Genomic DNA, 14948 nt, shown 5'->3' with positions numbered 1-14948 from the left:
TTGGAATATGGGTGTCTTTCTACGGGGCATCACAAGTGGTAAAGATACAAAAATGGTCACACTGGAAACAAAAGAATATAAAGGCTTATAGTTAGTAATGTTGTATGTCTGATCACCCCCTTTTTGATTTAATCCGCTACAATACTGTAATCAGTTATGATTTTCAGTGTTGCAGAAAGTCCCATACTTTGGGAGAAAGGGAGAGGGAGAAGAGAGAAAAAAGTATCAGTGAATTTTGCAGAAGAGGAGGAGAAATCTCCTTATTACCATCATTTGGAATTAGTCAGTCATGTAGTCTCTAATCACTCATGTTTTAAGCAATAATGTAAAAATCAACACAAAGGCAGGCTACAGCAAAGCGGTCTTTAATTAAAAAATTCCATAAGGAATTACAATTCTGAAAAGATGACATAGGATCAATCAATAACTGCCTGAAAAAGATGACAATATGTGGAGGTTAAATGACATTATGCTATATGAAAGAAATTGTTAAGGAAAGTATTTCCAGTATTGGCCATATCTCTTTTTTTAATTCAGATTAATGAAATTTTTTTGAATGTTAAATCTTTATGTGTCTCTCTTGCTTTAAGAACAAAAAGTTAACAGTGTCTTCCCTAAGGAGTTTACAGCCCAAGTGTAAGACAGGATCAGCTACACATGTGCAGAAGGCAGCAAAGGAAATTTTATAGAAATTATTAATCCTTGTGCCTTGGCAGTTGCAGTCATTCCTTGTTCAGTGTTGCAATTTAACTTACATTGGGCAAACAGAATTAGAATAGTATTTAGTAAACATTATGTGCTATTTCAGTTAATCTCCTATCATTACAATTTTCTATATTCCTCACTTTGTGTCAAGCTGAATCTTTGTGTAAATTGGGCCCCTCATTTAAGCCCTTACAGGTTGAGTTGCATGGCTGTTCATACCACTAAAATGTCTTTGTTCATGCTTGTTTCTGGATCACCTTTTCTCCTGATTGTACCAATAGATGCAGTTCAGGATTTAGAGATATACGTAGTTTTCTCCGAGTACTGATTAGAGTCACGAGAAAATCATGAACCGTACATGGCAGAGCACTGAAACAGATGGCACTTGCTGGTGCTGCTTTGTGTATCAATTGGCTTATTACTTTTTTTTTTTTTTTTTTTTGCATCCGGGGACACAGTGAAAATCTTAGCTCAGATCCTCAGCTGAGGAGAAGCTAGCCCACCTGGGTAGGAGGAAGATGTTTACCTCTGTGTTCTGCTGCTGCCAGCATTATTATGTGCTTCCCAGTTGCCCAGGTAGGCAACTGCACATAGGACTTAACGCAGTATCTGGCTATAGCTGTCCCCTGCAAGGTGTGTTTGTCACATTAGCTGTATTGCTGGATGCAGTACCGGAGGTTTTCCATGTCCATGATGTACCTCTGTACTGCTTTCTCAAAAGCCCTAGAAGGAGGGGAGGGTTTGTGTTGTATTTATCACTCAGAGTATGTCATAGTGTGTGATTATTCAGCTGACAGATAAATGCAATTTCATTGCCATGCTAGTTTTGTTTTTTGCTTCCATATGTGCTTAACTCTTAGAGTGAGTGCAGGGGTTTAATTCTTGGGAATAAACCAGACTACAAATTGATGATGCAACCTCCACAGCTGGTTTACTGCACTGGGTTGTGTTTTCTGTGGGACGTTCTGTACAGAAGCTTGGCAGAGCAGAGAAGGTTGGTGAAATTGGTGAATATGGCCTTAATGTATGATAAATAATACAAAATCCCCTGTTTGATTATTGGACCATATACTTATGATGACACAGCATGAAAGGAAAAGGAAATTATAATGGCAGCTGATGCTGAGCAACTACTACAGGTGGTCCTCCCCTCCTTCCCCAATTCTGTTTTCAAAATCAGTTCAGGGGCGGTGACTGCTGTACGTATGACAAAATCTTCCTTCTGTGCATATGGAAACATTAGTGAGAGTAAGCGGGGATCATACATGTGCTAAAGTCATTTCTAAGAGAAAAGCGCTAGATTTCTTAGTTTACCGTGCGTTCCTTGCCACTGTTTCCTGCATATTCTAGATTGTGCATAGGAGTTTACTCTTTCAGTAATAGAGGCATCATGCTAGCTTTATCCTGTTGACTTTCACGCCTCTAATCGGTCATTTAAAGCCAGCAGGGCCAAGGCCATCTTTCAGGATTACAGCTAATCCTACACGTCCAGTGCAAGAGAGGTTGGACTGAACTTTTCTATTTCTGCCCTGGTCTATAAGGGTGGTGCTCTCACTGAAAATAAACTTGAAGTCTTTAAGACAGTGTTTTGGTAGCTGTAGATGTATTCTAGCTAAAATACTCTGTGTAAGTGCTACAAAGTGTCTGGCTGTGTTTTCAGTGAACATGTCATGCCAAACCCCAAAAAGCACTTAATTTACAGAGTGTGCAGTTCCTAGGTACAGAGGCATGTGGATAACAGAATAAAATGTAATGGAATGTTATTAACGCTTTCAAAGCAGGACCTGCTGCACTTTCAAGGTCTAGTTCTGTTAGCTGGCGAATATTTTAGAAAGCAATGAATGAACCTTCACATTTTCCTTTGCTGATGGAGGCTGAGGAAATAATTGTTCACTGCCAGCAGGTGTGTCATGGAATAGCCAGCACACTCCATATAAATATGAGAAAAGTGAGTTTGCTGTCTACATTAACAAAAAACAACCAAACAACAAAACAAACAAAACTTGCACCTGATCATTCCATTGAAATCCTTCTGTGAGCTTAGTTCCTGCATATAAAACCAGTTTTAGGCTACCTCTGAAAAAGGTCATAATAGGAAATACTGCCACAAATAGTACTAGGTGAAAAGATTATATATTCTTTTTAGTTAATTCTTCATTTGGCAGTTTTGTTGCAGTTTATTGGTCTACCTTAAAACTCTGCATTAACTTGGATATGTTGTAAGCTTTTTTTTTTTTTTTTCCATTCTACTGTAAGTAGCATTTGTTGCTGAGTTTGTAACCTGAAACTATGCTTTTTGCTGAGTGTTTGCTCTGTGGTGTTGTATTTCTGTCTAAAAGGGTTTGGTTTTTTTTCCTCCTTGTTACATTTCCATTTTTGTCCTGTGGTATTCCTCAAGACACTCATTAGCTTATTTTAGTTATTCTTCTGTTCCGTGTGTACACTGTCTAATCAATAACTTTCTTTGCTTGCTGCAGGATTTCTACCTTATTGTGCCTCCAGCTTCTGTGATGCTGCGTGATGGGATTCTGCCTTGGCTAGTGCTCTGTTGTCTGAATTTGCTGTGTTTCAGATCATTACACTGAGTTTAATTTTGATATATTTGCATTTTACTCAGTTCTAGTCTTATTCTTTTTCCCTTTATCAGTTAAATTACTCTGTGCAGTGTTACATTTGTACTACTGCTGGAAATACTAACTAAAGGCCTATAATTGAAGTGCTATTTACAACTACTGACCTCCAGCTCATTTCTGATTTCACTGTGATGTTGACCTTTTATAGATTGCACTGTTGTAAATCTTTGAAGTGATTCTTCTTGTCATCATATTTCTAGTAATTATGATTTGCATTGCATTAACACCTAGAAGCCTCTCCCACCCTACCCTTGTTGCATAAGATGACCTTTTTTTATGCACTAATTCACATACAGGTAACAGAATACAGTTCTTTCTCGAAAGAATTTATCCTGAAATGAAGATGAATACTTGTCTCTATTTCCATACTTTAAATATCATAGTTTGAATTAATGAAATTGCTCATAAAGGAGTATTAGTCCTAGAAACTATTTTCTTCCTTTTCTAACAAAATCAGAGTCTGTTGGACTTCCTTATAGCCTATGTTAAGATAAAGAAATAAAAATAAAGATTACAGGTATTGTTTGAGGGAGGCCATATCTGAGCAAAATTTCCTCGTTTTGTTGAAGATGGACACTAACATCGAAGAAAGCAGTGGCTGAATATTTGGCTGATGGTTCCTCGTTGTTCATATTTCCCTTCAATAAGAGCAACACAGAAACAAACTTGCAGCTGATCCTTACCCCAAGCAGGGCTTGACTCCTGGAGTTTCAAGATCACAGTTTTTATTTCTGCTCTGGAAGCTATGCTCTGAAAAAATAATGCTGATGGATATATGCTTGTTGTACACTGTCCCAGCCTATACGAGTGGAAGATGGTTATGAAGTCTGTTCCTAAACTTGCTTAATGAACAAATTTGTCAGGATACTAGTTTCTTTAATGATTGTATGGCTTTAAAGGTCTGTGTAAAAGATGGGATGTCGACTCTAATGGCCGAGGAATGCTAACAGATAATGGTATCATCGGCATTTCCATAGCAGGTTTCACCCTGATCTCTCATATGTTTTTCTGTGGCCTTCATTTATTTCTTTAAATAAATATAGGTAGCCAGACTGTCAGACTGTCCAGTTCCTCCTGGGTCTTGCTGAACTTTCAGCTACTTCTTGAATTGGTATTTTGCAGATATTGCAGTCCTAACTGTGTTTCTCTTCTAACTGGGAAGTTGTAAGGTACCTGTGAAAAGGCACATCTTTGCTTTGAGCTTCTTCCCTTTTATTTTCCTTGGATGCTGTCTTGTTTGTGTGTTGGAAAGCTTCTCTTCTCCCTTTCAGCTCTTCCTAGACAATCTCATGTGCTTGCATTGCGTCCTCCTCTTTGTGCTCTAAGTGCAGCAATCCACCCTTTTTCATTTTATCTTTATATGTGAGTATCCTCATGCCATGATCAGTCTTGCTCAGAGCAGGATTTTTTTTTTTTTTTAAAGAACTACTTTGTATAAATATAAAATCTTTAAGGTATAAAGTATGGATTTTTTATTTTTTCCATGGTATACAGAACTGATTAGACAGGTCTGGAATGGCCCAGTTAGTTCTAAACTGAATCTGTTGATGAGCAGAGTAATATTAATATAGGCTGAGAATCCGCTCTTTAGGGAAGTCTTGGGATGTTCTGCATAATATGCAGTATTTGGAGAAGGGTAAACTAATACCTTTTTTTTGGAGATATCAGTGTTTCTCAAATGTCAGTAAATACCTAGTGTCTAGGTAATTTTTCTGAACACGTGGGCATTTTGCTGATTCAATATATACTTTAAGGCTATGGAGAACAAAACAGTAATGAATTTTTCCAGCATTACAGGACCTTGCACAAGTGATATTGGCCACCATTCTTCAGGAAGGAATATGGTGCAGGGGGTTTAAATGATGGCTCTTGGGTGACATACCTCAGTCACTGGCTGAGCACAGACTGAAGGTCTCCTAATTTTGAATCTTGTGATTTAACCATTAACCATTCCTTAAAAAGCATCACTCTGGAAGTGAGGGGATAAAATGCTACTAATATATCAATTCTTATCAAATGACTTTAAACTTATCTTAGCTTTCTTTTCACCAAGGTTTGCTGTAAATCTTTCTTACTAGGGAGTAGCAGGACTTGTGTCCTTGCTAAAAGGAGAAGATTGATTTGCTATATTCATAAGGAGCCAGCAGCTTGCTATGAGTGTGCAATAATGAATTGGAATATCCCATAGCTTTTATCCCTGTGCAACACTTCGGGAGACCTTAAGGACAGGAGTATGTTACAGAAGTCTATTTGATAGAAACTTATAAACGTGTGTCTCCAGCATAACAAATCTTCTAGTTTGTGCAATATTCTTATTCTTCAAATACTATAATTGATTGTTCATTGGGCTCAGTCAGCCAAAAGTGGAGAGAAACTTTGTACAGACATCATTAGTTTTTCTCCATTTAAAGATTAATCATGAAGAGCTCTGGCTCTTTAATTCTGTAATTTGTATATTTAATGGGCTGCTGCAGAATCTATGACAGTAATTAGCATAGCCTGAAAACTCATTAATACGCAACAACATGATTAATGCAGCATTAATGCAAACATGACTGAAGTTATTTGGGTTATGTAGTAAGAAGATTAAAGCTAAAATGTCCTGTTTGTTTTACCAGTAGTGGGTATAATGGAGTAGCAAGCAAAATAAGAAAAACCAGGTATCAAATTAGTCATTACAGTGTAAAAGAAATGCTCAGTTCTCATCAAGAGGATTTGGGATTTTGCCTGATAGTTGGTTTGCACAAGAAGCGTTACATATTTCTTCCTTTCATTTGCTCATCATATCCTGTGTTTATGCCTGTTCACCTTTTAGGCTGACTTAGCTTTTTGTGTGAGGTACAATGAGTATTATGTATTGAAAAAAAAAAATAATTCTTTGAATTGTGTCATTCTGAGTGAAGAAGTTAGACGACGTCAGAATATGGGGATTTTGTACAGTCTAATTTTAAAAACAATGGATTTTTAGCTTCTCCTGGTTTTAGTATTGTCACAAAAGGGGCTGCTGACCTGCCATTGGACACTCCAGTTACCGTTTGGGAGAAGTTTGGGAAAACGTTTTCTGTGTTTATGTGTGCAAATATATATGTGTGTGTACATATGTATATAGACATATATAATATGGCTTTTAAGTATATAGTTTAAATTTCTGCTAAAAAATTAAAGGAACTTAAAAGTGAACAGCATTTACTTCATCAAGGAAATTACTAACTCACTGTAAAGTTTGTGATGATGAACTTTGAAAATATTTTCAAACACGTTACGGTAACAGTAAAAGATGGGCCCTGTTCTTGTACCAAAGACAACAAAAGATGTTGGAGAGATTTGGGAAGAATACTTTCCAGTTTCTTCTCTCAACAAAATCCAGAAATCTAAATGCCATCACAAAGCGCAAAGAGCTCCTTGTGTTCAGCAGAGGATCTTCATGAGTGTGTTCAGGAAAAGTATCCTGAGTTCCTCCTTTTCCTCCAATTGCAGAAACTGCTTTAAATATGGGTCCATTTTTGTGAAGTCTTCCTTCTTATTTTTTTAAAAGGTGCGTTTTCTTATAAACAATATGTTTTAAAATGTGATTTAAGTATTGTAATGACATGTAGTACGCAGAATCACTCTCACAGACAATAATGACTAAATACTAATTCAATCGAAGTGTACAGTAACTGAGAGTTTTACTTCCCAGCTATTCCTTCCCCAGTTAAAAAACAAATTTTGTTTTTTGATTTCTGTGGGAAAATGTACTTTGATTAGGCAAAAGCGTTTGTACACAGTCTTAATGTTAAGTAAATACATCCTGAAGGGTCTGCTGAGAGCGTAATGCTGTAGTCAAAATTTTATATAAAATTTCTATTCATTTTATTTGATATTCTGCACAAATAAGGGCTTTAGTAAGCATAAAGAAATTTGTTTCTTTGCAACAATTTTCTGTTCATTTGATTGGAATGTGCAGTTATATAATTATTTACAGCATTTCATATAACTATATAAGTAGAATGGAAATGCATATTGTGTTTGTACAATTGTACAATTATGGGTAAAATGGCACAGAAAATGGATGTGCTTCACAGATTATGCAAAATTCATTTCTAATAATGCTTTGTGATTTTCCAGATATTAGGCAGGTTGATTCTCTTTTTTTTTTTTTCCCAATCGTAATGTGCACTGTTTTCCTTTGTAACTTCCTCAGTCCACAAAGAAAATGTCCATAATATGCTCTGGTATCTAATTACTATTCTTTTTAATCTTATGCATATAGGTTGGGATTTGATGTATTTATTAAAATTAAATTAACAGTATTCTTGTTGGCCGCATCCAGGTTGGAAATACATTTATGTGGCTGTTCTTGACACTCTTGGACAGATTTGTTCATGTTTGTTCAATCATATATGTTTCGGTGAATGGACATGGGACTTCTAGCAACTTCTTTTAGCAACTTCTATTTACTTAATGAGTCTAATAACATATTTGTTGGCTGTGTTGAGCTGCACTCTGAACATCCAGTTGTAGCAGAAGGTACTTTACAGGTGTTATATCTGAGTGCATGGGACAAAGAGATTAGTTTTAAGTAGGTCACTTTGCTGAAATCTCTCAGCTGTTACTGTAAAAGAAGTCTTCAGTTACCTTGTGGCTCTGCCTACATTCTCCCCTCAAGTTTTCTTCCTCAAAATTTCAAAAAGTCAGAAGACATTTTTTGAGTACTGTGAATGGTTTTGTATTTCAAAATGCTGATTTTTTTTTTTTTTTAGACTATATTCAATTCAGTTAGATTGGAAAGATGTTTTGCAGGAAGCAAAACCTCTTTAGTTTGGGTGAATAATTTTTCAGTCAAACAAAGTATTTTAAAATTTTCATTTCACAAGAAAAAATGTTTAGCATTAGTCAGAAGTGAATTTTATTGCTGTAATAATTATAAATTATTAGTATATGTTATGCTAATCTGGGAGCTGCTCTAATTATTCATATTTTCTCTCTGACTTCCAACTGCCTCTTCTAAACTCAAAATTATCCCATGTTCTCTGTAAACTTGTTTTAAGCGAAAACCTCAGCCAGCCTCTGAAGAGCACATTCTTGCCTGTTAATACTTTTGTGTGAATCTTGCAAACTGTATTGATTGCACTAGAAGAATCTGAATCCAGATATGAATCTGATTCTGAATTTGAAATGTTGCTGAAGTTACACTTGCTAAATTTACATGAGGGAGGCAAAGAGGTGGTATAAAAATTATTCCGTACGTGTTTTCTATACCAGACAAAAAATGGGTTCTGACTTATCTGACGTTATAGCAATAGCGTATCTTTTTACTTTTAGTATCAGTCTGTTACTAAAAGGAACTCTCAAAACCGTGTGCACTCGCAGGGTAACATGCAGATATTGCTTCTCAGTTGAATGCCTTTAAAATGCTGGCATTGGTTACTCACGTCCTCATCCCTCTACTAACCTGGACCATTGAAACCAGGGTAAAAATCTAATCACAATCCACTACAGTGTAAATTGAAACTATGCGGACCCTGACAGAAGGGTAGTCTGGCCTAACACACTTTGGGATACTTTAAAACATTACTAATATTAGTAATTAATTGTACTTTTGTTACTGTGTATTCTTCTTTTTGTCTTTTATGTTCACGGTATGCAATGCTTGCATTATGTTTTGTACTATGACATTATAATTAAAGAAATTCAATTACAGAAATTGAAGAAATTTATTTATAATTAAAGGATTCCTGATAGCTTCTCCAATTGCAGCTATAATTTGAAATGGAATTAAAGATTTTATTTGAAAGATGTACATTAATGTTTAATTTGTAGTAGAATTTCCTGTTGTGTTTCACCCCAGAAATGATAACAACTCCTTGTGAACCGATCATTTTTGTTATGTGAACAGGCCTGTTAGGTGAATTATTGAGTTGCAATTCAAGATTCAGTTGATCAAAAGTACATTCCTACCATGCCCCACGGGTGTTCGTGTTTTCCATCCAAGATTTAGCAGCTTCAGTATGGTTAAAAGATGTGGTTTCTGTGTATCACATGTTACAGAGGTAATTCTAAATGACATTATTTATGTTTTTATTTATTTGATGTGTTTAGTATTGAAGTTAAGGCTTTAGACATGTGTACTGAAGTAGCAGACACCAGTCTTGGAGAAACTTTCTTGCAAAATCTTCCCCCTACCCCCCAAAAAAACACAACCAAAAAAAAAGGGGAACATTTTTTTTGGTGATCTGATGTGGTTTTCAATTTCTGTCAAACTTTTCAGATTTTCAAAGGAAAGCTTTCGATCCATTTTCAGTGCTCAGTGTCAGTAAGGCAGAAAAATTACATACTGTTACAAGTCCGAATGGGATTTCTGGCTGTTTTGTTTTGACCATGAAGTCCAAACTGGACTTAAGAAATCTTTTCAGTCTGTGAAAAATATTAATTTCACAAGTATTTATCTTCCAGTAAAAATATTATCTATGAGGCAGAAGTTTGCTACATATTTGGTTTCTCCATTGCACTTGCTTCTAGAAATACAAGAAAATAGTAATATTGAGGTATGAAAGTGCTTATTTAGAACTAGCTCTTATGAACTTCCTTTCCTCCTAAGAAACTCCAGAGACACCTGAGCTGAAAGGGGCAGAGCCCTTTTCTGCATTACATGATAAGCAACAAATGAATGTAGAAGAATTTGCTGTATGGGCTGTGATTGAAAATAATGTTCCTGACTCATCGATACTTTATTTGAAGCTGTGGCAGGTCTGCAGGCAGGAAATAAGATTTGTAAGCCTCTTCAATATGTAAAGAAAGCAAGCTCCTGCATAACATTTGAAAACTTTTAGAATTACTGCAATATTACCATTGTGGACCATTTGTGTTTTCTCACATAACATTATAAAATGATGGTGGTTTTGCAGGAGCTCAATTATTTTGTTTGTGTTTGTCCTTCTGAATTAGGTGTGAGGAGGGATCCTCTGGTCTTCAGAAATGTCTTTTGGCAGCTTGATAAAAAATACTGGCAGGTTGTTAAATTAATTGTGCTCTCCACTTCTGGGATTAGATTCTTTAAGTATGGACATGAAGTTTGTTTTTCACTTGCTGGGTGTTACCTGTGTATGACTGCTTTTTGCAGGTATTTTAGTAGCATGACTGATTTTCATTGGCTTGAGAATATGTTTCATATCTGTAAGTGCGTCATGTGACTTACATGAAAACATGATTAGGAAACGGGGTCAAAGGATATTTCTTATGGGTATAGTAATTAATAAGCATGATCTAGTATGAATGCACATCAGAATTATGATTTTTAATTTTTTTGAAATATAGATGCTGTCTACAAGAAAATCCTTTGTCACTTGTAGAGGAATGAAGCTGGGTTAATTAGCATTGATAATATACAGCTGTGGGCTGGCTTCAGGGGCGGTGGGTTGGCCGATGTAGACAAGTTGCAGGTGTGGGTGGTTCTGTTCAGTGGTTGGGGCAGCCAAGGAAGAGAGAGCAGCCAAGGAAGAGAGAACGTGTGTGTGTGCGTGCCCGCTCACCCTGGGTGAGGAGGGGCAAGGAGAAGGCAGCAGAGGGACTGGCATGAAGAGTATGTTGGTGTGTGATGGTAAAAGACCTTGTTGCAGCCGGTAGTTTGGAGAGTGCTGCAACAAATTGGTGCCCTGTGTGAGGCCCTTCAGATTATAAGACTGAGTGTAACGAGCGGTGACAGTGGCGATGGCTGTGCTGGGGGACACTTGAAGTTTTGAACAGTGACAGCGGTGCCCAACGTAGCAGAGACAGGCGGGGATAGCCTGCAATCCAGATCACGTTGAGATAGGCGGGAAGAGCCTGGGGATCTGGATCAGACACCGGTAAAGGTGAGCCGTTGGGATCAAAGAGAAGGAAGCCTGACTGCCGTGGAGTTAAGAGACTGAGGGTTACGGGCGATAGCAGCAGAGTACATGGCCAGACGCGGCAGCAGCCCACAGCGGCGGCAGGTCCAGAGCGGGTCTGGCCAGACGGCGGTGATGGCTGTGCTGGGGGAAGGTGCCACAGGCAGCTCCCACTGTTGCTGCTCAGCCTGATGGTATACTTGCCGGTGTATATGTGCTCGTTGGAAGTGTTCCTAGTCGTAGAAGAAATGAGCGACCACAAGAATGTTGAGAAGCTTGTTGGGGCACGGAGTAATGTATTAGTGCTGTATTCTAGATCTGCTGTTGAAAGCTCATTCAGGTTACTGTCCAGTGTGACCCAGGAGGTGAAAGGACGACATACTATAAGCTCATTAGAACTTCCCTCTGAAGAAAACAAAATCCCAGATCTCAAGAAAGCAGATGAGAAGGTGATCACCTTGCAGAAGCTGAAAAGCCCAAGATAAAATTGTAGAAGAGATATGTGTATGAGTTCAGGGACAAATTGTCTGGATTGTATGAGAAGTTTTATTTGTGAAAAAGTTGTGATGATTGTTAAATACATAAGGCATGAAATGTTAAAAAAAAAGGGTTCAGGGACAAGTTGTTCAGACTGTATGAAAAGTTTATTTGTAAAAAGATTGTGATGACTTAAAAACATAAGGTATGAAATGTTAAGAAATAAAAAAGGGGGGGAATTGTAGAGGAATGAAGCTGGGTTAATTAGCATTGATAATATACAGCTGTGGGCTGGCTTCAGGGGCGGCGGGTTGGCTGATCTAGACAAGGTGCAGCTGTGGCTGGTTAAGTTAAGTGGTTGAGAGCCAGTGAAGAGAGAGCAGCCGAGGAAGAGACAAGAAAAAAGCAGAAAGAAGAGAGAACTTGCGCCCTGGGTGAGGAGGGACAAGGAGAAGGCAGCAGAGGGACTGGCATGAGGAGTATGTTGGTGTGAGATGGTAAAAGACCTTGTTGCAGCTGGCTAAGTTTGGAGAGTGCTGTGACAGTCACTTTCTGTTTTCTGTCTGACTTAGGATAGTGGAAAAGCATGTGAAAAGACTGAATAGTTTGATGGAGTTGGGTGAAACCCAGTAACTTTGCTCTGTAAAAAGAATTTTAGGCAGGAATGTCGAGGAAGTGTATGGTATAGGTAGATGTTGCTATTGCTGCGTTTTCATTTCCCTTTGCAAAAAGTGAGTACAGTGTAAGCACAGCTCCACCAGAGACTCGGTCTGTGATATTTGGGTTTGCGCATTAGAAAAGTTGGGCCAAATTTGGGATATGGTTTTAGAACTTACCTGTTTTTATAAGGTGGTGTTCCGGGGGATAGCTTGAAAGAAAGGCCTTATAGTTGTGAAAGATTGGTGGTTATCAGAAACCTGTTTATTATTATACTACTTAAACCTGCTTGCTTATTATTATACCTCTTGAAACTGGATACATAGTTTATGAATTGTTTCATTAGTGAGTCCTTCAATAGTTACTCTAGTAAGTTTGTACTTTTATATATACATGCTGGGCAACAATATTCCAATATTTATGATGTGTTTAATGACCTTGTTTTGATGTTTGTGGTAAAGAGTAATGCAAAAAAAATATTATTTTCCTTGTATATAATTTGAATGATAATTCATGTGCTGAGACAATATTTTATCAGAAGCCAAACGGAGGACTATTGATAATGATCTGGAAAGTTCTTAATTAAGCTTAGTTCATCCATTATTCCTTGCGATATTTCCAATTTTTGTTAAAACTTGTTCTTTCCCATGTTTTCTTTGTGCACTGAGATATATGTATTTATAAAAGGATATACGTATAAATACATACATATCTATCTTGTGGAACCCAAACTCCACTATTTTTTTCATGCAGGAATCTCATTCCTACTTTGCCAATAGAAATGTTAAGTGATAAGTGAAAATCTGCATGTAAATCATCAACTATTACAATAGTATGCTAATATCTGAATTACATTTTTCTTAAGAAGTTACTAAACAGCGTAAGTCACAATTACATACCTTTTTTCAACAGGTGAGTAAGGGTTCTGACATCACAGAACTTTCTCTCAAGGACTGACTTGGTCTGGATTAGTAAAATTTCTCCTGCAATGACTAGCAAGGGTTTGGGGGAACAAAACTTCTGTGATTTTGGTTTGCCATGTTACTGCTGTTTTTAAAACAACTTTTTGTTTATGATTTTTGTTAGAATGCATAAGAATCACTTTTGGCATTAACCATCTACTTGCTTTTTCTAACCAGGTATTAAAGTGAAATTTAGAACCCAGGAACCTGATGGTTTGATTTTTTTCTCTGCATCACCTGGGAATCAGGAGGAATACATTGCACTTCAACTGAGGAGTGGGCGTCCTTACTTTCTTTTTGATCCACAGGTACAAAAAAAGACAGGATCCTATAAAAATAGCTTATATTATTTATTTCAGTACTGTACATACTTAACTTTTATTTATTTATTTATTTGGCACAAGTTAATTTGCTTCTCATAACCCTTCGTTAAGTGGAGATTTTAGGGAAAGACACTGAAACACTAAAGCTTTGCTCATTTTTTTGTTGCATTTGCCACAATTCAGGACTTTATTTTTGCATTTTTATGCGTTGGGGTTTTTTTTGTCAGTACCACCAAACACTACTACAGTTTTAAGTACCAAGATCTCAAAAATGGGCAGAACTAGTATTTCAACTTAGGAAATAAAGGTTATATATTTTTAGTCAATTGTTTTGAAACCTCGCATTTTAGAGACTTTGTCTTTTCTTACTGTAATCAGTGTGTTGCCATTAATGTCATACATCTAGTCTCTCTCTTCTAGTAATCATGACTGTAGCAAAAACATAAATAATGAGGGAAATATCAAATTGATTCCACAAAATTAAAAATAAGGCCATATTCCTTGCGTTTCTCCTTGGGTGTATGCTGTTTTCTCTGCACCCCAAAACTGGATCTCCTCATGGAATAAAAAAAACATTACAGACTTGCTTGTATTTCATAAACATGCAGGGAACTGCAAGTAATTATCGGATTTTCTAACGATATCGGCAGAATGTGGTATCATATTTATCCATATATCTGCATCCTTTGCGTAAGGTTACTACTGCTGCCTCAACTGCTGCTGGAAGGTCTGCTTGCTGTGTCAGCCAGATCTTCTGTCACAACTCGGCGTCTAATTATGTGATTGGTGTTGTGTCTACTGCTTCGGGGGGTTGAACAGAAATGCTTAGCAGGATAAAACGGTGGGGGTTCAGAGATTTGATGACCCGTTGTAAACCTTTGCTTCCTGAGCGCTGCTATGGTCCAGGCACTGGTGCGCTGTGACGTGCGGAGGTGTTGTGCAGCAGCAAAGATCCTCTTCAGTTTTGGAGAATCTGTTAGAGGAGGCACGATGCTGCGCAGAGGCTACTGTGCATGTGATAGCTATGCTATAAAACATTAAATCTGTTTTGGACCCCAAGATGTAAATTTCTGTTATTTCCACGGTATTTACACAAAGGCTTTATCTTCTTTTCCTTGTTGTAAACTGAATCAGTGTGTACTCCTATTTTTGGGACCATGCTTAACGCTGTTGTTAATGTTGCTGTCACCCACATTTTAATAGGTACTAGTTCTGTTTTTATCTTACACTTACACCTTCACTTAACTGAAAAGGAATTTTTATTACTTTTGTGAAATCTTTCTAGGTGTAATGGTTTGATTATTTTTTTTGGGGGGGGAGGGGGTTGTTTTAATGGGAGTGGAT

General features: G+C 37.2%; 1 protein-coding gene across 1 annotated transcript in view; it reads left to right on the top strand.

Annotated features, from left to right (window-relative positions):
* Nucleotides 1–14948, top strand: part of USH2A (usherin) — a 390454-nt gene that overhangs the window by 128140 nt on the left and 247366 nt on the right. Inside the window, 1 exon segment of the mRNA XM_027788579.2 lies at nt 13459–13589. Coding sequence (XP_027644380.2) covers nt 13459–13589 — 131 coding nt within the window.

Source organism: Falco peregrinus, chromosome 11 (assembly GCF_023634155.1).
Source record: "Falco peregrinus isolate bFalPer1 chromosome 11, bFalPer1.pri, whole genome shotgun sequence".
NCBI classification, from domain to species: domain Eukaryota; kingdom Metazoa; phylum Chordata; class Aves; order Falconiformes; family Falconidae; genus Falco; species Falco peregrinus.
This window is presented reverse-complemented; position numbering and strand designations above follow the sequence as displayed.